Consider the following 24,701-nt stretch of genomic DNA (forward strand, 5'->3'; position numbering starts at 1 on the left):
TACAGTAAAATTCGCATAGTGGGGGTGGAGTCCAACTGGTTCCACTCGGCACGGCGGCCACTGATTGGCCTATTGTAGCCTACACCGGGTGATTATGATGATGGAGAATTTGGTGGAATGAAGATTGGCAGGGGAAACCGAAGTGCTCTGAGAGAACCCGTCCCAGCGCCACTTTTTTCACCACAAATCCCATTTGACCAGACCCGGGATCGAACCCTGTCCGCCGCGGTGGGAAGCCAGCGACTAACCGCTTGATCTATGGCGCGGCCTCTCCTGTATAGTATCTTGCTTCCTGATATAATTTATGGCCAATTTTGTCTGGAGCCTTAGGGTCAAGACTTTGTCCCTCAGCCTCAATATTTTTCACATGTACTGTTGCGGCGTGACGGGGGGCGTGGAGGTACCTCCACCGCTTCCGCCACTGTACCTCTCTCTCTCTAGCTCCCGCTACACTTATCTCCTGCCGGGATGACGGAGGACGAGGAAAGATCCCTCTCCGTCACCCTAATTAGTAGGCTGCCACCATCTTGTTAATTCAAGAAATCTCGTACTTCTCTTAGCTTGCATTACTGTCTGGGTTAACCGTAAATCGCCGAAGCTTTGGGACGTCCTGGAGTCGGAGGAAGAGGATAACACTCGTGGATATGTGAGGTTGAATGAAACTCGTCACATTCCTAGCCTATTCTATTTACCTACGTCTTTAAATACACTATATACACCGTGCCGACGTTTGTCGGTTCGACTTACATTAAAATAATCTTGCAGTGTCTCATCATGTCCACCGCCTATCACCCTGCTGTCGGTATTCTATGCTTGGAATCACTGAATGACCTAGCCCATCTGATTAGCCTATCTCTCCCGGGTTACACTTTACACTTTACACTTTGCACTCAATGATCATGGCTATATGAAATGGTTCCACTTACTTGAGCTGAAGATGAGAAGGCTTGTCATCACGACCCAGCGTCCACTCATGGCCACAATTGAGGTACTAATGTAATAATGACATTAATAAGAATAGATCCGACTAGAATCGAATCGAATAGCCAAAAAAAGCTAAGAAGCTAAAAAGCTAAAAAGAGCCCCTAAAATGGGTCGTCTCGGGTTTTTATAACCTCTGCTATGCTGACTCGTTGTCTTCCGGGTATAGGGGTCCTCCTACCCTGACGTGATTTTGGGTCGGTGTAGCTTGATTATTGGTTGTCAATCGAGAAGGGGTTGACTCTTTTGGTAAGCCGCCTCCTCCTACTCAGCATTTTTCGTCTGCCTTAGTGCTTATGACACATTTCATATAGCCCTTCCGTATTGTCAGCGGTTCCCGCTGTCGTGTTAACATTCTGATTAGTCAGGAATTTCTTTTACTTCCTTGTAAACCCAGCTCTCCGGTTCATGTCCTTATTACTATTCAGTTTTAGTTTAGTTTTTTGTGTTTTTTCCATCTTACATCTAATTGTAGTGATTCCAAATTTACCCAAAAACTACTTCTACATGTACGTAACCCTTTGCTGCATAACATGTACATACCGTATTTACGCATGTATAGGCCGCAGCACAATTTTCAGACTAATTATAGAAAAAATAATTTTCTTGGAATATTATTTCAGGAGTAGAACACCCTGTATTACTAATTATGAGTATAATTTTTTTTAAATGAAGTGTGATTTCGAATATAAGCCGCACCCCAGTTTTCCTCTTGAATTTTTGGCAAAAAATGTGCGGCCTATACATGCGTAAATACGGTATAGTGTTGGATGACATTTGCGGGGCATGTAGCACGGATGAAGATAAGAGGGATGTTTAAACGATACTGGTTTGAAAGCCAGAAGGCAAGACCACTAGGAAGACTTGGACATAGGTTGGGATAATATTAAAATGGATTTTTGAGAGATCGCTTGGATTGCTGTGGTCTGGATTGATCTGCCTCAGGATAGGGACCAGTGGAGGGCTCTTATGAACACGGTAATGAACCTTCAGGTTCCATAAAAGTTTGGGAAATTTTTGAGTGGCTGAGTGACTGGCGGCTTCTCGGGAAGGGCCCAGTTGCATGGAATTAGGTTGTTAATGCGACTTTGCGTCCCTGAGTTCTTCACTGCACATTCAGAATATTTAGGAAGTCTTTGCGTTTCGTATTTACGAGTCGTGTGACTCTGGGGCAAGTCGTAACTGAATACACCCTTATCTGTCAAGTACGTCATTATCAGTATCAATTAGTGACTGGAATAATATTAGCCTGGTATAGCACGCATCGTCCGAAACAGAAATGTGTTTATAGACTCTCTGAATTTCATAATTTCGATTGTTTTCTCATTTCCGGTTCCGGCAGGTTTGTAGATACAGTTTCCGCGGTGATTGTGCTTGTGTCTGGCACTCTGTTTATCTGTACACGCTTGAGCTGTCTGACGATCCGGTGTAGAGGTCCTTTACCTTTTACAGTGACGATACACTTGTTTTAAAATTAGCAAAACGTGAGATGTACGCACCGTACTATTTTACACTCTGCTTTCCGATTGTACCCCTAAGCTAGCCTGTTTACCTAATATTAGCATATTTTATACATCGTAACTAGGCACAATAGATCAGTGTGGTTGCCGTGCAAGGGCTAGGAAGGCCCACGCCTTATACATTCATTCATTCATACATCTTAATTATGTTCGTACCTTTTTTTTTTTTTTTGCTAGTGGGGTGGGACTAAGCCCCTTGTACTGCGGCCACTTCTGGCCTATTGTACTGACCCCAGATGATAGGTGAGGGTGATTGTGGAGCAATTGGTGGTATGAAGATTGGCAGGGGATACCGAAGTACTCGGAGAAAACCTGCCCCAGCGCCATTTTGTCCACCACAAATCCCTCTTGACCAGACCCGGGGTCGAACCCGGGCCGCCGCTGTGGGAAGCCAGCTACTAACCGCTTGAGCTATGGCGCGGCCTACAAGGGACTCAGTCCCACCCCACTAGCAATGGAAAAGTACCTATGTGTCTATACACAGCAGTTCAGGAACATCTTTTTAACAGGTGCCGATTGCTTGTAGGTTATTTGCCAACGCTGTGGAACAATTTCATTTGCCCAACTTTTCTCTGAGTTGAAACCGAGCATTTTTCAATAAGACTTGCACAAACACTGCTCCCCTCTTTCTGACATTTCGAAAGTTAAATAGGGTTCGTGAACTATTGTCTTTCGGGTGTGGCTCCTTTTGTGGTGTAATTTAAGAGGAAATTGCTGTTTCTGTCTTAATGTTGAAGAAGGCCGAGGCAGCACGTTGGACGTATCTACGAGACTACACGGCGTCACGCTTCTGTTCTTACTTTCTTCTCGTACTTCGGCTTCCCGTTCTTCTTTTCTTGCCCTAGATAATTTTCTGAGATAGCGGCCCAAGGCTGTATATCCTCCATCAACCTTTGAATGCCTGAAACAGTCTTTATGAAACTTGGTATGAATATCATGGTAACTGAGCTTATCTCAACGGCGTCCTTCATAAATCCCTCCCATCAGTCTATGTGTCTGTATATGTATGTTCTTAGCCACCGGCTCGGTGAAAACGTTACCCCTGCAACGAATACACACGCAACAGTAGAGGAATTGTTGGACGCGTCATATCCTCTGCGCTCCGTGTCGTATCAAGGGAAAGTAGGAGATTAGTTCTTCCCAGAACTTATTGTTTATCTACAGCCTGTCTTAAAATTTTATTTAGAATTGATTAAAATTATAGTGTGTGTGAAGAAATAGAGAGGTTGGCGTTTACTTAAGAACTTGTAATTATAGCTCAGTCTGTATAGCGACGGGCTACTGGCTTGACGGCCGGGGGGGGGGGGGAGTTTGAGTCCTGGTAGGGTCAAGAATTTTCTTCATGTCGTCCAGGCCGATTCTGGGGCCTACCCAGTCTCCTATCCAATGGGTACCGCGGGTTCTTTCCCCGGGGGTAAAGCGGCTGGGGCGTGAAGCTGACTACTTACCTTCAGCTAGGGCCGAGAAGAAGAATGGTGGAGCTATAACTTCACTCCTCCATACGTCTTAATAGCGTGGTGCTTAATTAAGTACAGGGACAGCGATACCTTTACCATGTACGGAATACACGGCGTCATATCCCAGAAGATGGAACTCTTCATTGTAGATGCTCCGTGAACAGTTCTCATAAATCACATAAAAAAGTAAAAGTAAAGGTATCCCTGTAACAGCCCGTGGAGGGCCGTAGGGTTGTGAAATGTTGAGGTTCCCACATTTTCTAGACAATCGGCTCATAGATGGCGTGAAGATTGTCAGCCCTACACGCCTGCCGCCCTTTACCCCCAAGAATATTCCTGGTACTCATTTCTGTTAGAGGCTGAGTCGACCCCCAGGGTCATAATACGGCTGGAAGGATTAGGTCAACTGAAAAAAATCCAATGACCTCATCGGGACTTGAACCCGCGACCTTCCGGCCTGTAGCATAGTGCCTCAATCGCGTGCCCCCCTCATAAATCATAGCTCTGGATTATATTTAATTTATTATGATAGCTTTCTCCTGAATTTCAAAGGAATGAAGTCACCAGTTTTCTCTCTAGTCGCAATGTTGGATCGCCTGATATGATTAATATGCAAGGAGCGAGTGTACACATGTAATGTCAGAAGCTGGATAACAGCCAACACAAAACCTGCGGCAGTTTTTTTTATACGAATTACTGTAAAGTTGAAGGGAAATTCATATATATATATATGCAACTCAGTATGTTCTATTTTTGGCGTGATGCGTGCTGCCAGTTTCTCTGGTTGTTTATGAAGGGAGTCATCCCAGGTAAGGTGTGGGCGAATGTGTTGGGCCAAGTGCCAAATGTTTCTCGGTTTGTTCCCCGCCGATCTGTGTTTGGATTCTATAAATATCGCTACACTTCAGCGCTTACTGCGTCATTCTCGTCACTACGGGCGAAATTCTACAATTGATACACGATGAATTTTTGATTGCACCTACCGAAAGCAGGAAGGAGCTCGTACAAGATTTATTTTCAGCTTACGAACTGCATTGAACCCAGAAGAGAAGGAACGGCGAGATATGTGGGCATTCTGTGATGTGACGCCGTTTAGCCTATTATAATCTTATCGGGGTTTCGGAGGAATTGACTGCCTCCATCCTCAGGTTCGATGACTAGGCCAAGCTAACGAGGGACGAGCTGTGCTGGCTCGTATATGTACAACCTAAATAATGTTTGACATACAACAACATATACGGACGATTTCATATGTTTTAATCGTTTATTATACATTAATCGAACTCACATTTGTTGTGTCACCGTACATATCCTTCAAATTGTGCCATGTTATTACAAAGAATTATGCTGTAGTTATCCTTTGTTATGTCTAATGGTGAACGCATTCATATATCTGTAACCTGGATCAGAAATAAAATGTGTCTGTTTCGTTTTTATGTAATGATGAAATATTGTGGCATGCAGAGCCGTTACTGGGCAACGGCTCAGTAAACACTTTCCCGCTGAAACGGATACACATGCAATACTAGAGGTACTGCTGAAAACGGCGTTTTATACATATTTCCGTGCAACGGGATTATAAAGCGGTCAACTGAAAACTGAAGCAAGAATAGGCATTTGGAAGGGAATCGCCGTTCAGAGAAGACTTGATCCCGGAAGCAGAGGAATATCCACTGTTAGAAGCCTTTACCAGGAAACCTCTAGTGAAGACACTGCAGGCGAGAGAAGACTTGGCGTGATTTGTAAAGTGTGGAAGTAGCGATAGTGTTGTAGTTATTTGTAGTTACAACTAGTAACCAGTCCAAACCCCATCTATATTCACCCATACACGTGACAGTACATTTAACCTTATTCAGTTGTGTGTCTAGTCCTCGCCAGCACAGTTGTTATTTGGTTCCGAGTCCCACAGGACTAATTACCATATTTTACTGTCTCGCGGATGTGGGGGTCGCGAAACGTGACTCTTGACTCGGAAGAACTCGGTTCCTTCCGCTCCGCAGAAGGAATCAACGTTGTGTAAAGAATATGCTTGTGTTAAGGTCTGCGCGTTCGTTGGCTTCCAGACGGAATTGAGGAATTTCAGCAGATTCTGCGTCAGACCGTTAGGTTGCTATTTGTGGATCTGCAGATAAATAAATAAAACGAGCTTTTTAAACTTCTGAACTAGTCGAGTCGTATGTGGTCATTACGTCGGGTGATTATGTTTATATTACAGCTCTTCCTTCATTGACAAAGCAAGGATTATTAGTAAAAGGTAAAGTTCTCATTGGCCTTAATTAATTAAGCACAACGCCACGAACACGTATGGGGGGAATGGACGTATAGCTCCATCATTCTTGACACTAGATGGACGTGAGTGATCAGCTTCACGACCCGGATGCTTTACATCCCGGGAAGCGCCCCCCCCCCACTGCACGTTTTGTAAGAGGCTGGATGGACTTCAGAGCTGGTTCGGACGTTGTGGAGAAAATTATCTTCCACCTGCCGGGAATCGAACCCAAATTCCTCAGTTGTCCAGCCCATAGTCTAAGAAGTAATTAGGTCACTGAGAAGAGTGTTCTTTGAGCTCATGCAATCCGCCGACGAGACTAGTAAGCGCGAGCTCTACAAATTAATTGTTAAATTAAATATTTTGTAATTTTTCCATGTGTAGACACACACACACATCCTGAACTTTGTAGGGTCATGTAGGATTTGAAGTTCACACAGCGGTCGATGCAATACGTATCTTCTGGGATTTTACAACGAGTAGTCCGTTGAAAATCAACCGACGTTTCGGTGGAACATGTCGCCTTCATCTTTAGGGTTGGAAGAATAAGACAAGGAAAAAGTCAGCACGAAGCAGGTAGCAAGAACAGCTGGATGCTCGTTTCTTTCTAGACTTATTTTTCTACCTTGAAGATGGAGGTGACATGTTCGTCGGAAACATCGACACTGCGTTATATTCCAGAGTGCGCTCGTATGAGTGCCGAGATGAATTTGGTTCCTCATCTTCAGTTTCGTCGTCCAGTTGATCCGTAACAATGCGAGTCGTGGAAGACGGTCGTTTTCTGTTCTCTGTATCTTTCTTTGTCCGTCCATCTATCTGTGTATTCCCCGCAAATTTTTTAGGGTTATGAAACTTATGAGATCACCTTGCTCTCTGTCTGTGTATCCTTCTGTGTCCGTCTATCTGTCTGTGTATCCCCTAGTTTTTATTAGGGGGCTTATGCTGTTCATGTGTCTGTGTGCGTTCCCCTATTTTTTTTTCTTTTTCTATGCAGTCCTTGTCGTATCAAAGTAAGGTATTAGTTCTTCCCGGAAATCCTTTACTTTCAGTCTTTCTCTGATACCAGAATTTATTTGATACTCTTATCAAGTGAAGTCTGGTAGTGTTCTCAGAAATGTATTTACACCACCTCTGACATTTAGGATTCTCTTCAGTTTCCAGCTTTCCACGTTTTACCACCACAATTGAAGCGTTTCTCTTGATGTGATGTTATATAAGCATCATTTTCTATCGACTAATATTTCTGTATTAACGAAGCGTTTCATGGATGCCGTATGCTCGAAGTGGGAGCAACAGGAACAGAAGAAGAAGAATATTTCTGTACCTGAATTTCCTTCATTTATACCATTTCCTTTGTTATATGTTTGTAACTTGAATTCCGGGTCGTGTTTCCTAGGTAAATAAAATGCTCTGAAATGCTCTGTTGGATTTGAGGGCTTCATGATGGCGACTGTTAACCATGTTCTGGGTTGTAAAGTTTATCTTACCGCCTGTTTCGGCTGGTTTATGGTTTGATGTACTCTTCGACACTGAAGATGGAGGCGATATGTTCCTCCGAAAAAGGGGGGGCTGCCTCCGAACTACACGGTGTAACAACGCAGTATCAGATACTGTCTGTAGCGTTACATAACCAAATGATGAATCCAAAGCGTATATTGAACTTATACGACTTTTGAGGTTATGTTAGTGGTTAGGAGTTATTATACTGGTTACACTGACGTTTCGAACTAGCATACTGCCTCCATTATCAGGGTAATGGTAGATTTGTGCCCTGAAGAAAGATTTATAAATGAGCATGTCTGGCATTTTTCCAGCTTACATATCAATACAGCAAATTCCCTCTTTGTATTCGGAATAATTCAGCGCTTAGCTGGCAGTGAGGAGACTGAGATTATGCCGGTGTTCAGAGCCAAGTTCTTTTTAAGAGACAGAGTGAAGTTACGTCGGCCTTCATATTCATTGCCTTTTCTTATTTTTGTTCTGGTGCAACCCTCGGCATGACACGGTGTAGTTTATGCTTCCCGCAGAAGCTTGAAGTTGATCCAAAGTGAGTTCAGCTTATAAATAAACTTGAGCGGTAACGAATGGAGGCCCTAGAGTTCTCGACTCGGTTGTGCTCAATGTCAGGCCAGTTCACTGGCCCAACTGTGACGGGGAAGCCGTCCAGCTCCACGTCACATTGTATAGTATTGTTATGGCAAGTAGACCGGTAACACTGTTGCCCTTGCCAAGCATTTGCTCGTGAATGCGACGCAATGGAAGGTAGGATCTGTGTCGGCCGAAACACGTTCTTCCGCAGTTTTAGAAACTGACTGAAACAACTTGGAAAACTTAGGCCAACGCTTGGCTCTTTTTCTCCCCCACGAATTTTAATGAAAATATCTCAGAAACCGTAAGATCTATGAAAAAAAAGTTTTGGTCATGAAATATGTGCGTCATTTTGATCTACAGCTTTTGTCCTAAACACTTTTGGCTGTTGCAAATACAATATTTAGCGAATGAGGAGCTCCATAACTTCTACTCTTCGCAAAATATAATTAGAATCAAAGTGGGTGAGATGGACAGGGCATGTAGCACGCTTGCTGAGAATTGGAATGCGTGTAAGATTTTGGTGGATACGCCAGACAGAAAGAGACTACTATGAAGGTCTAGATGAGGGCGGGAGGATAATATTAAAATGGATCTTAGAGATATAAGATAGGATGTTGTGGACTGGTTTCATCTGGCCCAGGAGAGGAACCACTGGAGGGTTCTTGTGAACACGGTAATGAACCTTCGGGTGAGATAAAATGATGAGAAGTTCTTGAATAGCTGCAGATTTGGCTTCTCCTCAAGAAGGGCTCAGCTCCGTGGAGATAGTTTAGTTAGTTATAAATATATAACAAGTGAAGGTCGAGTTGGGCCCATAAACGTCCCCTAATAGCTTTCCGATTTTTAAATAAATGCGTCGAAAAATTTTAGTAACACTTCTCAGTATCAGATTGATTAAAAATCGATTATGCGAGTCTCGAATTGTTGCAGACAGATATTGCGAAGCGAATGGACGCATTTTTTTTAACTTTTCTTTTCTAACATGCCAAAAAGTAACACAATGTATCAGAACCTTTCGTGAGAAGTAACAGACACTCAAGTAGTGAAAAACATTCCTCTCATTTTATGAAACCCTCAACTCTTGGCCTTGTTCACAGGATCCCACCAGTGGGCCCTATTCCGAGCGAAAGGAATGCAGGCCGCAACCTCAAACCCTCCCGAAGTTCATAGAACAAAACTTAGGATAGCCGACAAACGTGGGATGTTGGCCGGCTTCACAGAATGCTAACTGGATCCAGCTGTACTTTATCGCATTCCGTAGGCAAAAATTCTGTGGCGTAAAGTGATCGATTTTTTGGACATTATCCATCGTTCTAATTTTTACTTTAGACGACGTTTCGGTGACTGAACTATTACCGTTCTCAGGTAAAGACCATACTATTTTGGGTCCGGAGTTAGGGGCCATCTATGTCGATTGGATTCAACAGAGTGAACTCTGTATCTGAGGACGGAGACAGAATCAAGTATCCGAAACGTCGTATCAAATAAAAATTAGAAAGATGGATAACGTACAGAAAGAGTTGATCACTGTATTCATACGTATATCATCATAAGGAACTTTTATATCTAATATACAATGCTCATGCTGCATACTTAGTCGTTCTACTAAAATGTCTCCCTTCGGTTATCGGGTGTCCGTACACGTTTATTTTGATTTAATGGGACTGTAATGGTCCTAGAGGGGTACAACCCGGATAGACATATTCCTTGAAGCGTCAAACCAAAACTTTTATGAGGGAAGAGAGGGTATGTAGTAGACGTTCGTAACTTTGTAATCGGAATTCAGAGAATTGAAAAGTGTCTGTTGGGCACACTTTACTAATAGCTGCTACATATTAATGACCCATTACTGATAGCAGTCAGCTACACAGAAGTGAAGTCATATTTTGCTCCTATTTCTGAAAGTGTTCTCCATGCCGGTATATGCTAGTGTTTTAAATTTTCTGAGACTTCTGGCAAGAACCGTAAATCTGGTTTAGCACGTATATACGACAGCCACAGTAGCTCGTTTCAAAATTTTGAGTTTCGAGACTATGCCCCCCCCCCAATTTCTAGTCGTCTCACACCAGGGGGTCCAAATCATCTCTTCCTCTTGTGTGATTCTGTAACCTTCCTTTTAACCTGTCCACATTACCCAACCGGTTCCTCACCCTATACACTTGTACACCGAAGGAGGAGGTAGAATATTCCTCCGAAAGGTTGGTAACCGTCTACAAGACTGTACAGTATCGAAATATAGAAGATAATATTGTCACATGTTATGTGTGTGGCTATAGACGGCGTTCGGATTGGTGAATAGATTTATTGACCACTTACAGGTCGTAACTACAAATAACTATCACATTGTCGCTATTTCAACACTTCACAGTTTACTAGACCACACAGTTTAGTGTTCTCAGTCTGTTATTAGACGTTTCCTGACAACGGCTCCAACAATGGCCATTCCTCTGCCTCTGGGATCAAGTTCTGTCTTCACAAACTCCCGTACAGAACTGACTTGGTTGCCCCAATTATCCCTTACTTATAATATCTCAGCACAGACTACATTGAAAACACAGTTCTTCTATTGCAGCGTTCCTGTTTGGTGCCGCGGGAACATGTTTTCAGAGCCGTTCCCAAGAAACGGCCCTGGTGTATGCGCCTATCTTGCACTCGTTGCATAGCAGGTTGCTGAACGTATAAATAACGACACATTGAAGATTCGGCTTAAAAAAACAAACTCCGTGGTTTTAGTCCGCAAGCGAACTGTACAGATCAATCGACTGCCGCTTGTCGGCGAAGTTAGTGCCAACATTTGCGGATAGAGGGTGTCGCGTGGTCAGCATAACGAATCCCAACGGCCTTTAATTTCGATTTTCTAGACCGGAGCCGCTATTTCCTTGAAATAGCTCCTCAGTTATCATCACGAGGCTGAGTGGATCCCGTTCCAGACTCACTACTTCTCAGAAAAATCTGGTAGCGCCGGGAATCGAACCCGGACCTCTGAATCTGTAGCCAGGAACTCTGGCCACTAGACCACAGAGGCGGTCGATTAGTCTTAAAGCGAAGCTATTACAGTACGTTTGAAGGGTAATTGTCTTGTGGTGTGCAACATCGTGTAGGCTGATAGAAATCTAATGAAGTTTTGGGAGAACACATTGCCTCCATCTTCAGGGTAAGCCAAAGCAAGAAACCAATAAGAGCTTATTTATTCTACTGATGAAAGCAGTACGTTTCTCCCCGAAACTCAGGGACTTCCACCGAAATAAGCGGCATTGCATCTCAGAAGGCACTACTCTTCGTAGTCACTTGTGGCTCTGTCAGCATGAAGCAAGGTGCTGAGGATGTACCATCTCAGTGGTCTGTTCAGGACTGTGTTAGCTCCATAGTCGAGATGCTTGGCTTATGTTGTTCTAGTGGAGACGCTGAAGGTCGATAGGGTGATCAATAATTGAAAGTTAATGCGTATATTGGAAGAGGTTTTATAAACATGCTCAAAAATAATTTCGTATTTATTGCTGTAATGCAGTTAAGAATACTACAGTCGTAAGGAATTCTGGTTTTCTTAGTTAAAATGTCAGTATTTCTATTTTTATCCTGCGAAACGTATTTCTATTGGTTTACGGTAAATTCACTGCTGATAAATTTACCCGCTTCTCATTTAGTAGCAGAAATACATGACAGACATTTTAAAAGGACGGCATTAAAGGAATGACGTTTGCTTCTTACGTTGTTGAAAGCTTTTTTTTTTTTCCATTTTCAGTCTTTTGTTCAAGCCAGAATTGTAAGCCGTTGTTATAAAAATTACGACCAAACGTGTTGCTGTAGAAGTCATACTCTGGACTTGAATATCCGGAGGTGATAGGTTCGAATCTCGGCCGGGACACTGGGTTTCCAAACCGAGATTATTCATGGTTTTCCTCAGTCCATCTGATAGGCCACAGATTTTCCTTCCAGATCCTTTCCAATTCTTCAGTCGTTCTACCAATCGATTCTGTATATTTTAATGATTGACAGCGTCATTAAATTACTCACAGAAGAAGGTGGGTGGGGGTGAGGGGGTGAAACGGATGGTTTAACATTGGTTCACACAAACGAGGTAAAAGTTTGAGAGGGGGACCTCGCCTTACCCTCATCCCATTTGCAACCTCGCTTTGTGGTTCCATCAAAAGAAATCTGAGAACTTATTGTAAAATATAATACTTTACATAAATATAATATTTTACAGAAAATCATTTCGCCGTGATTCTGCGGCAACTTCTCCGACAAGTGCGCTTTGCGTGTAATCTAGACATTGCTTTGTAGGCGTAACCTTTTTGAGCTTTCTACGCTGTTGGGCCTACAGTTCTGAAAAGAAACGTGACTTGTATTGTTCTTTTGTTACGTTGTTTTGAGACCTACCGGTTCGAAGAAAGTCGCTGATGTCCTCTTCGTGGTAAAACTATATTTCTGTTCCTCTGGATTCAACATAGGGAAACACGCACAAAAACGCAATGAGATCACATAAGCCTATTTCCGGAACTGAGCTAAATCGAGTCAGCAATAAAACTGTATTTTTTTATAAAATACCGTCATCCAATGTATGATATATAAGAGTTAGTGACTTCAATTCGAAAAGTCATTATATACAGGGTGATCCAGGAGGAGTCTGCCGAATTTCATGGACACATTAATCGGATAAATAAGGCCATGTTAACACAGATCCATTTGCGGAACTTTTAAGGAGTCATAGCAGTTTTAAAATAATGTAAAGACTTATTAGAAATGAGTGTTTTGGGAGTAAATATCACAGTAACTTAAATGTGGAACTAAAGTAATGTCGAAGAGTTCTCTCTCCTGGGATACCCTGTAGTCGTTGAAGGTAACCGACGTTTCGGAGGTATATATTGCCTCCATATTTAAGGTTTAAGCGTAAGACAAGCAAGAAAAATGTTGTTTGCTGCCTGGTTCGTGGTGTATCGCTGTGATTAATCTCATGTCTTACATAAATTAATGTTATTTAATAATGAAGTATATTAATGAGACCACATAAACTTTGCTTTGCTTGTTAAGTTATTATTTCGCAATATACGAAAAAGATCATTTTGAAATCTATTTATAATCTGCTGTTATGTTCAATTCACCGAAACTAAGCCCGCATACCGTTCATAAATTACCTCCGTGAAATTAACAGACCTTCCATTTACTTCGATTTTACGAGCCTGTGTCAGAGGCGGATTGTTTGGAAGTTGCTAGACTCTCTATAAAATAGGAACCAGTGGCGGGTTCTTGTGACGAACTTTGTAAAGAACCTCCGCATTCCACGAGGAACGGGAATTTTTTAGTAGATGAACGGTAATCAGTTTCTCTACAAGGATTTTGCTTCTTGTACGTAGCGTAGCCGTACCACTGACACCACCAGCTTTATTTGTAATTAAGTTTTTTTAATTATAGTAATTACGCTTAGGATGTAGTAAGGAGTATTCAACGGTGACCTCATGACTCGTAGTACGCGGGTTCAAATACCCGGCGGAGGTCGTCGAATTTTTAAGGGCGGAAAAATTCAGGGAACAAGTCCTCCGGGAGGGACTTTAAGCCATGGGTCCCGTGTCGTAGCTTTACGGCACGTAAAAGAACCTCATACCTCCAAAGGAGGTCACTGAGCCAAANGGACGTTTCCCGCCCAACAGCAGTCTCTAATACCTCTGGTAGATGGGGGAAGCATTATAGATACCTCTCAGCTAGTAGAGCCGGTCTCGCTGGCTGGGCGGGACTGATGGTAAGCACCAGTACCGGTAGGATATAGAGACTGGTAGAAATCATAGAGGGAAGCACAATGGACCAATACAGGTCTAAGTGCATGGGGAAACCCACCCTCTCCAATAACTAACTAACTAACTAACTAGCCCGATTCTTTGTTTCATGAATATGTCCTGCTTCACTTCTACAAGAACAAGGCAGGAAGCACCCCGCAGAGTTTTCCAGGAAATTCAGTTCGAAAGTTGACCGGCGGGATNCAAAGCAGAGTCAGTCTGAAAAAGTAGTCGCTTAATAACTCTCCGAGGATACAGCCGTAAAATTAGTGTCACTTCAAGCCTGGTTCAAAAGTTTAAGTTGGAAGTAAAATCATTTCGAAGTGTGGTACTGGAGCAGTCGCTTAGTAACTCGCAAAGGGTCCGGCCGCAAAAATTAGTGTGATTCCAAGTTTGGTTTAAGTGTTTAAGTTGAAAGTAAAATTATTTTGAAGCCTGTTACTAGAACAGTGACAATCACATTAAGTAGAGTTCTCAAGTCAGAGTCTAACTGGCATAAGAACCAATGTCACTGCCTGAAATACTGAAACTGCTCATTAACCAGTGTTGTGTAGTGCATAGCATTAGTCACTCTTGTCTGCCCGCTAACGCGAGGCCTGGATGCACCTGAGACTGAATCACATTGTCCTAGTGCTAAACCAGTACCTATCACCTGTAGCTTCCGGCTCATCCCCCCTTTCTTCCCGAATAGTGAGCCTTTATAATAAGCTTACTGGCGCCCATCCCTCACTGTAACCCATACCCCGTAAACTACCAACATTCACAACAACATCGAGGGGAAGAAGATGCGGATAAGAAGGACGCAGCAGCAACCTGCAAACTCGACATAACAACATGTGAAAGGGAACGGTTAGAAGGAAGTAGCTCCCAGAGGTTGGAAGCGAAGAGCGGTTAGAGAGAGCTGGTGACCAGCCACGTTGGGCCAAGAGTGGTAAACAGCGGCGATTATGGCAGATAAACGGTTTATAGGCTGAAAAAAATTACGGTATTCTGAGTTGTAACGCTATATAGTTTAGAGAGATTTTAACGTTTCGGACGAACATATCGCCTCCATTCTCAGAGTCTACCGTGTACTTGTTGCTGATTTCTTTATTGTCTTACTCTTCGGCCCTGAAGATGGAGATGATATGTTTCTCCGAAATGTCAGATTACTCCTAGATATATGGCGTTATAACCCAGAAGGCCGCACTGTCCATAATCACCGCTGTGGGAACTCCACATCGAACGGTTTATGTATTCCTTGGTCGAGTGATCGGCTTTATCGCAGTTAAGTGGTGATAGGACGAAAAGAATTGGAGAAAGTGAGCCGTGATCACTTTAGTTTTTAAGATTCTGTCCCGGCCTTTGCCTATAGGAACTGAAGAAAACCATTAGAATGAGTCAGGCTAGACAAAATTTGAAAGTAATGCTTGCTCCTAAAACGGGCACTGTGCTTAGCAGAGGTAATATGACAGAGTTATGGCTTTGTCTTTTTATAAAGTATTCAGCTTTGTAAACAAGGTTTACTTCAAATTGGGACAAAAAGTTCTAGGAACAACTGTTCGCCCACTTTCCTTTGATACGACACTTCGACGCATCGAAGAGTTCTATTGTGTGTGCATTCGTTGCCCCGGTAACAGTTTACCCAGGTGTTGCTTAGCACAGACTGATGAGAGGGATTTATGAAATACGCCGTTGAGATGAGCTCAGGTGTCGTTATATACATATCAAGTTTCATAAAGATTGATAGAGGAAGTAAAAAGTGAACAGGAGGGAATACATAGACACACAGCATGGTGATCCCATAACCCTTGTTTTTTTTAAATAAGGGAAGTAGGCTAAAAATGAATACACTCATATCAATGAGAATTTTCTGATACTGATATGTATCAAATAGCTTTTCCTGGCATGCAGCACCGTGTAGTCTGGTGAAAGTTCGCCGACGTTTCGGAGTAACGTTCAGTCTCAATCTTCAGGGACGAAAATACTCCAAAGAATCAATCAGGGAGCTGTTTGTAATTTAAGGGTCAGTATATAAAAAACTCTTGTTCCAATATGTATATCTTATTTTGTTCCTGATACTTTTTCAGAAATATTATCGAATTCTAAATTTTGATTCTTCGTTTCTGGAAACTGTATATGCGACACATGAGCGTTTCTGTTCAGATGAAGTTCGTAGAAATTAGCTGGATATTGTTGCGGTATTAGGAAGCCGCTTGTGCCAGGTCACACCCAATTCCTGGAAAGTAACCTCGAAGAATATAGATGCCCGCAGTGCATTATGGTCCAGATGCTATGATGAATGGTTGTGGACACTGCGGCTAGTTGCTCTTCTGGCGTCCTTCTGGCTGCGTAATAGCTCATAACGTTGCTACACTGTTCGGACCCCGCAGATGTTCCCTGCTTGCAGTTTCTCCTGTTCGTGTATCCAAAACTTTGGTACCACTTATTTTTCTTATTTATCTAGGAAGTATGGAATCGGGATTGATCAATCGACATAGCGACGGGCTGGATGGCCTGGGTTCGATTCCCGACAGCGCAAGATTTTTTCTTCACAGGGTCTAGACCGATTCTGGGGACCATCCAGCCTCCTATCCCATGGGTACCGCAGTTACTTTCCCTGGGGATAAAGCGGCAAGGGCGTAAAGCTGACTGGTTACCTCCATCTAGTGCCGAGGTCAAGAAAGGTGGGGCTATACCTCCACTCCCCTATATGTCTTCATGGTACAACTTTACCTTTACTTAACCGTCTAGGAAGTATAAAACATTTCCCGGAAACCTCTGCGTAATTAATGTAAGCAGGCCAATGTCTGTCCGTGTGTCGTTATATTGTTTTCTTGGAAACAAAATTCACAACTTTTTTTCAGAACAGGACCAGAAAATGGCTGCATTAAGCGGGAATGCCCCTTGCAATATCGAGTACACTGCACGACCCCGTGTGGAGTACCTCCACCGTAACCCTGCGGGTCGTAAAAGGCGACGAAAAGGAGCCCGGTGCCTGGGGGTATAACTGGGGCACTCTGTCACGAGGGGACATAAATACAGAGACTTCGTCCTCCAGGTTGGGGGGAGAGTCTGAAGGCTCCCGGAACCATAGACAGTGAAATATGGTCATGAGTCCTATGGGACTTGGAACCAAAGAATCAGTGTGCTGACGAGGGCCAGCAATAATCTGTCACTCAGTTAGGGACCGAGTTACCTCCAGCACAACAAACGTGGCGCCTACACAGAAAGACTGACCCCTCACCTCGTCGAAGAGGAACCCCACTTCTAAAACACGTGCTTGTCTAGGAGAGATAACAGATCTTGCTCATGAATCTTGACAAAAGTCGAAACCAAGAATATCTGTGCTAACGAGGGTCTGCAGCAGTTTAACTGACCGACCGACGGAATGCACGGTGTCACACCCAAGAACACCGGAATTGTGATTCATGACCATATTCACAAGAGCCCACCGTTTGACTCTATTTTTAGCCTGTTGGATTCAGTTGAAAGATTTGCTTGATAACTTTTAAGGGCTACTTTAGTACTAATCTCCCATCCACACTTAGGTCTTTTGAGTGGTTTTAACTCATCAGGTTTCCCGACCGAAATTCCTATGCATTTATGATCTCCTGAAGCAGAAACAGAACTGTGTGCAATCCCCTAAATTAGACCGCTTTGTATCCGGTCCTTGAACTTTGGTGGGAAAGTCACTGCTGCCTTGACATTCGATATATCGATTTTCAGTTACGCGATACATTTTTTTAGTTTTCAACTTATGTGTACACCGCAACAAAACTCGTTTGGGTCGGTCTGCGGTTTCATCTTTATGGGCTCTTGCGTGTGTGCATGTTAGTTTCTGACTAATGTATGCCTGTAGAAAGAGACAGTGAGTTGGTTGCTTGCCCCATGCAGAGTGAACTCGTTGGCACTTGAGCGTTGCCTGACGTCACTCAATCGATTCCCGTTTGAGCTCTTTACCCGGGCGCTTAGCCCCCAGCGTCATGGCCTCCCACTTTCTAGGTCCCCAGTGTATATAAACTGCTGGCAAAGTGTTACTTAAAGAAACTGGCATCGCTCCTAGACTTGCTAACCTAATATTAGGGAGTACTAATGCTTGGATCGAAGCCATTGAAAATGGTCAGGGCTTCCGACACCGTATTTCTTGCGTTCCTTCTGTAAGGTTTCTCTGGGTAAGGTTATGATACTTACAGAGTTATGATTTAATTAGAAGTCAAGTCAAGGAGGATGAGATGGGCAGGGTTTGTAGTACTATATATAGAATACGCCCCACAAAAACAAAACCGTAACATTCAGTCTGGGGCTCGACACCAAGACTTACTGACTGACTGACCGTCAGTCGCAATGTGACTTGGACATATAGGGTTTTGGTGGGAAAGCAAGAAGGAAAGAGACCAATGGGAAGACCTGGGCGTAGATGGGAGGATAATATTAAGATTAATCTTGAGAAATAGGATGGGATAGCATGAAATAGACTAATCTGTCTCAGGATATGGACCAGTGGAGGGCTTTTGTGAACCTAGTAATGAACCTTCGTATTTCTTAAAATATTGTGAAACGCTTGAGTAACTGAACGACTGGCAGATATTCAAGAAGGACTCAGCTGCATGGAGCTAGTTAATTAGTTACGGGTGATGCCGGAAGCAGCGTCATCAGTAGCGACTTGAAGCACAGAGCGAATGATGCTCGAGATGTTTCAAGTTCGTATAGCAACAGGCGTGACCAGAGTGGTTTGAACGGCTGTTGTACTGCGATGTGGAAAGCAAATGGAAAAACTACCACATCATCACTTTTCCTGGATAGTCTCTTTCCAAAAACAGAGATACCATATATGCGAGATGTTTCCTCTGGAGACAAAACAATCCGGAGGGGCGGATAGAAGTGCCCAGAAGACGAGGAAGAAGTAAGAAGATGCTGGATGACCTTGGGGACAGAAGAGGATATTTTAATTGAAGGAGAACGCTTGAGATCACATTAAGTGGAGGAACTGTTTTGGAAGAGACTGTGGACCTGTCGTCTGACAGATTACTGATGATGAATGAATGAATGTGATTTGTGAATGGAAGGAAAGGAAAAATAGACAACAATGTCTTTATGGCACAGTCTTCTGTTTTATCTGTTGGTACCATGTGCGCAGGCGCAATTTGTTTCTTGGGGCGGGGGGATAGAGCATTTGCTTGCAGGCTTAGGTTTTGATGTTTAAGAATATTTTTACGGATCACCTCAAAATTGTGGGATTCTGTATTGAAACATAACATAACATTTAAACGTCAATGTAATGTTTGTTATTAAAATTTTGCGTATTTATTTTCTAATCCCCCCCACAAAGAAATCCTGGGTGGAGGGATGTGACTGACTTGTACCCTCCCTTTTGTCGCCCAAGATTGGGACGGAAGTGAATTACAGTGGTTTACGTATGTGCTCAGAATAGCTCGAAATGAAATATCGACTCCAGATGTATAGAATGTTTATCAATTGCTGACTATGAACTCTTGTGTACGTGTATATGCCACCAAGTTATTTTACTTGCTGACAACAATGACAATATATTTTATTATATCGTATTTATATATTTTTACGACACTTCCTACTACTAGTTATTTGTGGATTATTATGCAAGCTACGGTAATAAAGGGGAATCACTGAAACTCTTTTAGACGTTAGTAATGAGGTTGGTCTAAGGCTGATCAAAATGGAGATTAAGTACTATGTATGTCCAAGTTACATGCACCACAGGATGATTTTGGATAATACACCCTTCGGAAATGTGATACATTTCAACTGTTTTGTCACTTGACACGCTTACTTCCGTCTGTAATGCAACTTCATTTACAGTTTATCCTTAATTTAAAAAGGATATTAAAATTACAATTAATTCGGCCTTATTTGGCCATCCTCAGGAAACTGTTCATTTTTTGAAACAGCTACACTGCATTAGTTCATAAGCTAAAATATTCCAGTGTTGATTTCATAATATGTATCCTGTTGTGTGTCATTCAATTTTTAATAATAATAATAATAATAATAATAATAATAATAATAAGTGTATAATTCGACTCCCAAATCTATACGCTAGTGACAGGCCATAGCAACACATACATAGTATTTATTTTTAATTATTCGATTTAACATAGATAATAACATAAATAAAAACAATATAGGTGTATATTTTTTTGATCATAATTTGAATTAAGGATTGTGATATTATAAAACATATTAATGTAAAATATTTATCCATATTAATGCGTTAACATATTCAAAAACTTATCACTATTTTTTTCATGTATACCTGAAGATGACATAAAGGAATGTCGAAATATGTAGCACTAACATCTGCACCAATAAACCAATGTTGATGCTGTAGTGTCTAATTCTTCTCGGTTTCAATACTTTGTTGTGCTGACTGTTCCATTTATATTTTTCTTTATTCTAATGTTATTGCATTCTCGTCGTTCATATTAAAATACATTTGCTTGAGAGCATCGCTCTTTATCTTTACTTCCGTTACCTCCTTGCGACGTCCTCATTTTTTTGTGTTATCGTTATTATTTTCATGTACAGTGCTCTTTCGGCATACTGTGTTAACATAATTTCACGCGGCATGTATGGAAAAATGGGTAATGTGCCGTAAAATATTCGAAATTCTGTGCACTGAACGGGATGTACTGCCGAGAGCTCCTGGACTCCATGTGGTATCCATTGTTTATGTAACATAGACGTAGCTGTGGTGTTGGTTCCTGGAAAGTAGGGGAAATAATATGATTAATGTAAGCAGCATGGCCTGCTTGTATCTGGGATATATCTGCCACCGACAGTGGTTTATTCTGTGTGTTTAAATTGCATATTTTTACTGCAGAGTTATGAAGACCATGATGGATTTTAGAATGATGGAAACTAGGGGCTACCGCCGACTGCATATTCTGAGCGAACTGAATTCAGATTATGAGGGAAAGAACAGAAACAAAAAGGACAGTGGAATAGGCCTATAGACATTTGGGGGAAGAAGGGGCTATGTGAAGAAATCAATACTTATGTATTCAATGAAGTCTTCTCGGACGATCACGTGTGTCAATATGAAATTAGTTTCGGAGACTACCTCCGAAATGATGGATACTCTTCGTATTATGGTATTTGGACGCGTTGCTAGGCAACGACCGTGAAAGAAGCAGCTATACAAAAACCGTTACTGATTAACGGCTTCGCAAACAAGCATGCTTGCACCGCAACAACTGGAAACAACATAGAGACGGTGTTTTCTGCGCGGTCCTTGCCGAGACAGGACAGTTAATGAGAGTCAATTGAGAGTCGATAGTTGGAGCAATGAGTTAGTTGTGAAGCAGTCACCAGCCAGTGAGAGCTTGAGGATGGAAGCGGAGGACATTGTTGGGATCCATCACCAGGCAACGGCTGATGAAGACACAGAAAACTCATAAGACATTGTGTGTCCTATGATGATTTTTGAAGAGTAGTAACTAGTTGTATAAGTGTGTAATAAATCTAATTAGCAATCCAAAACTCGCCTAGAATCACATCCTGTCACGTGACAGTATTCAAAGACAGATCGTAACGATAGACTTCATTGCGCATGATCACCGTCAAAGATTCAGATTATGTATGGTGTTTATATAAACTTACAACAAGTTTGTGAAAAAGGTAAAAAGGTAAAATTTTCCCTGCACTTAATTGAGCAGCACGCTATGAAGACGTATGGGGGAGTGAATGTATAGCTCCACCATTCTTGACCTCGGTTCACGCCTTGGCCGCTTTAACCCCGAAGAAATCGCCCCCCTCTGTGCCCATTAAATAAGTGGCTGGGTAGGCCTCAGAGACGGTCTGGACGCTGTGGAATACAGAAAAATCTTTTGTCCCTGCTGAGAGTCCAACTCCATCAGTCCATCCCGTAGCCCGTCGCTATACCGTTCGGTGAAGATCTCCACTAATATGCTATAAGTTAATTTTGATCATTAATTAGTAAACAAAATGATATATGTAAAGCCAGTGAAGTGGTTGGTAATGGTGATTCTTAATCAGGAGGTTCGGAGTTCAAATTACAACCCGGAGACCGACTATCATGACAGGTTTTCATGGATTTTCTCAGTACCTACAAGTGTCGGGATGGTACCTCAATCTAGGCCGCTATTACACGTATTTCGAAGCATTTCGAAAAATGCGAAATTTCTGGTCCCACACGTTGACTAGGAAGAGTCTTATCTCCTGGGATGGTACCAGTCTACGCGGTCTAACACCAGAAAGGTAATATTAATTAAAAAAAATGTTTCAAATTAAATGCACATATCTGATAGCATAGTCGGTATTGTGACTGGCTACGGGCTGGAAGACTGAGGGGTCGGGGTTCGATTCCCGGTGGGGTCAAGAATTTTCTCTTCTCCACGTCGTCCAGATCGGCTCTGAGGCCCATCCAGTCTTCTATCCAATGGGTACCAGGAGCTCTTTCCTGGTGGGTAAAGCAGCAGGGACATGAAGCTGACCACTCATCTCCAACTAGTGCCGAGATCAAGAAAATGTGGATCAATTCATCCACTCCCCCATACGCCTTCATGGCGTAGTGCTAAATTAGTTAAGCACAGGGATAACTTTTATCTCAGTAAAACTATACACGTTGAACGCTAATTTTTATATTACATAAGTTTTCTTAAGGAATTCGACAAGTTCTAAGAATGTATTTTCTGATGTGACCCCGAGTATTCCGGTAGAAATTTCCCGACGTTTCGGAGGAATTTGTTACCTTAACATATAATGTCGAAGACTGAGCCAAGCAAACAGCAAGATTCAACGAGCCAATACGTTTCTCCAGGCAACGTGACGTCACATCTCAGAAGACAGTGACGTCACATCCTCGAATCAAGTACTCCGCGTAGTCACTGCCTGTGGTCACTCCTGCGAACACCCAAAATCCAACAAGGTGAAGTTCATTTGCGCGCATGCGTACATTAGTGGAGCGAGCGATCACTATTCTTAGTTTATCCTATTCACCTCTTGAAAATTAAACCAGCTGTGCTTTCTTTGCAGTCCAATAGTCCTGCAAGATGGCAGCATATCCATTTTTAACCCTTAAATTACAGTGTACCACCTGCATTTATAAGCCGGGATAGCGTAATCGGTATAGCAACTGGCTATGGACTGGATGACCAAGTCCCTGTAGGGTCAAGAATTGTCTTTTCTCCAAGTCGTCCAGACCGGCTCTGGGGTCCACCCAACTTCCTATACAATTGGTATCGGGGGTAACGCGGCCGAGGCGTGAAACTGACCATTCACTTCCAATTAGTACCGAGGTAAAGAAAATGTGGACCTATACATCCACTCCCCCATACGCCTTCATGCCAGAGTGTTTCATTAGTTAAGCACAAGGACAACTGCACTTTTACCTCCTGCTTTAAAACGGAAGAGAACTCTGAATTTGACAACAGAGTGCGTTTATGTGTTTCATGTAATTCTTAACGATAAACGGTGACTATTTCCCGCGGTCTGCGTTACCGTGTCTCACGGTGTTGTCGCTTGCAGATTTACCTATACTTTTTCTTCAACCCTGAAGATGGGGGCGATACGTTCCTCCGAAACGTCGGTTAACACCACATATACACGGCGCCAAAGCCCAGAAGACTGCTTTCTTCATAGTCACCGCCGTGAAAGCCTCAAATCTTACATAGGTTCGTATGTTTTCTGTTAAGTAGAAACTGATTTTTTGTTTATATGAACTTAAATTTTCAAAGATAATGTCAGCTTGGCTCACGCGTTTCAGAGGACAGTAGTAAAACTCGACACTATACAAACACACGCCGTCCTAAACTTGACTGTAACAGCATTTCTATAGATAACTTCTTTACTGTTTCAGTTGCATAACGGATATATATGTTGCGATTCTGTTTACTTCTCTGTGAATTTGTATAAGTTTGGAGCTCGTAAAATATAGATTGTATTGTCTTTGTTGCATGTTGGTGTGTGGCTGATCACAATTTATCTGTTCCGGTTTAAAAACTATTTTTTTTTTCTTTTTTGGTCAGTCTAAACGCAGGTTTTACAGGCGCCATTTTTCATCTTAGCTGAACGCACTAGACTGTAAATCTTTCAGTGAATAGCTTGTATATTGTTACTAAACGAAAGTTTTGTGGTATTTCAGATCGTCAGAGACCCGTCTCGCTGCCGCAATGAGAGGCGGAGATACAAAATGGCCGTATGTAGCGCGAACTGGGTGAGAGAAATAATAATCATGTTTCATCACAGACATCTGTGGATATAATCATATCCTGTTCTGCTTATTATCTTAAAGATGTGCATGATCCTGCATGTTTAAATTTCCTTGTTTTATGGAAAATAATACAATTTTCATTCAAATCGCTCTAATTTCCAACATTTCAGTTTTTACACTGGCTAATGTTAGACTGTGAAGCAGGAAATCAGAATATGATTATGTGATTCACTTGTAGTTGTATCTCTTCTTCGTATTTTTCACTGGCCCTGCAACTTTTTTGGGTCTTAGCCTCCTCCGTGGTAACCCTAGTGGATTCATAACAATAATTTTTTCCGGACTGGAGTCCGTAGCCCCGCGCTCAACACCGAACTTGGAGGATCACTACTACACTTCGTCTGGCCCCTACTCTCTGACCTGTCT

General features: G+C 42.4%; 1 protein-coding gene across 1 annotated transcript in view; it reads left to right on the top strand.

Annotated features, from left to right (window-relative positions):
• Window positions 1-24,701, top strand: part of LOC111866698 — a 366,904-nt gene that overhangs the window by 280,851 nt on the left and 61,352 nt on the right. The window contains exon 6 of the mRNA XM_023855884.2: window positions 24,210-24,281. Within this exon, the coding sequence (XP_023711652.1) occupies window positions 24,210-24,281 (72 nt within the window). The remainder of the gene's footprint in view (window positions 1-24,209; window positions 24,282-24,701) is intronic.

The sequence above is a fragment of the Cryptotermes secundus genome, unplaced genomic scaffold (genome assembly GCF_002891405.2).
Source record: "Cryptotermes secundus unplaced genomic scaffold, Csec_1.0 scaffold66, whole genome shotgun sequence".
Lineage (NCBI taxonomy): Eukaryota > Metazoa > Arthropoda > Insecta > Blattodea > Kalotermitidae > Cryptotermes > Cryptotermes secundus.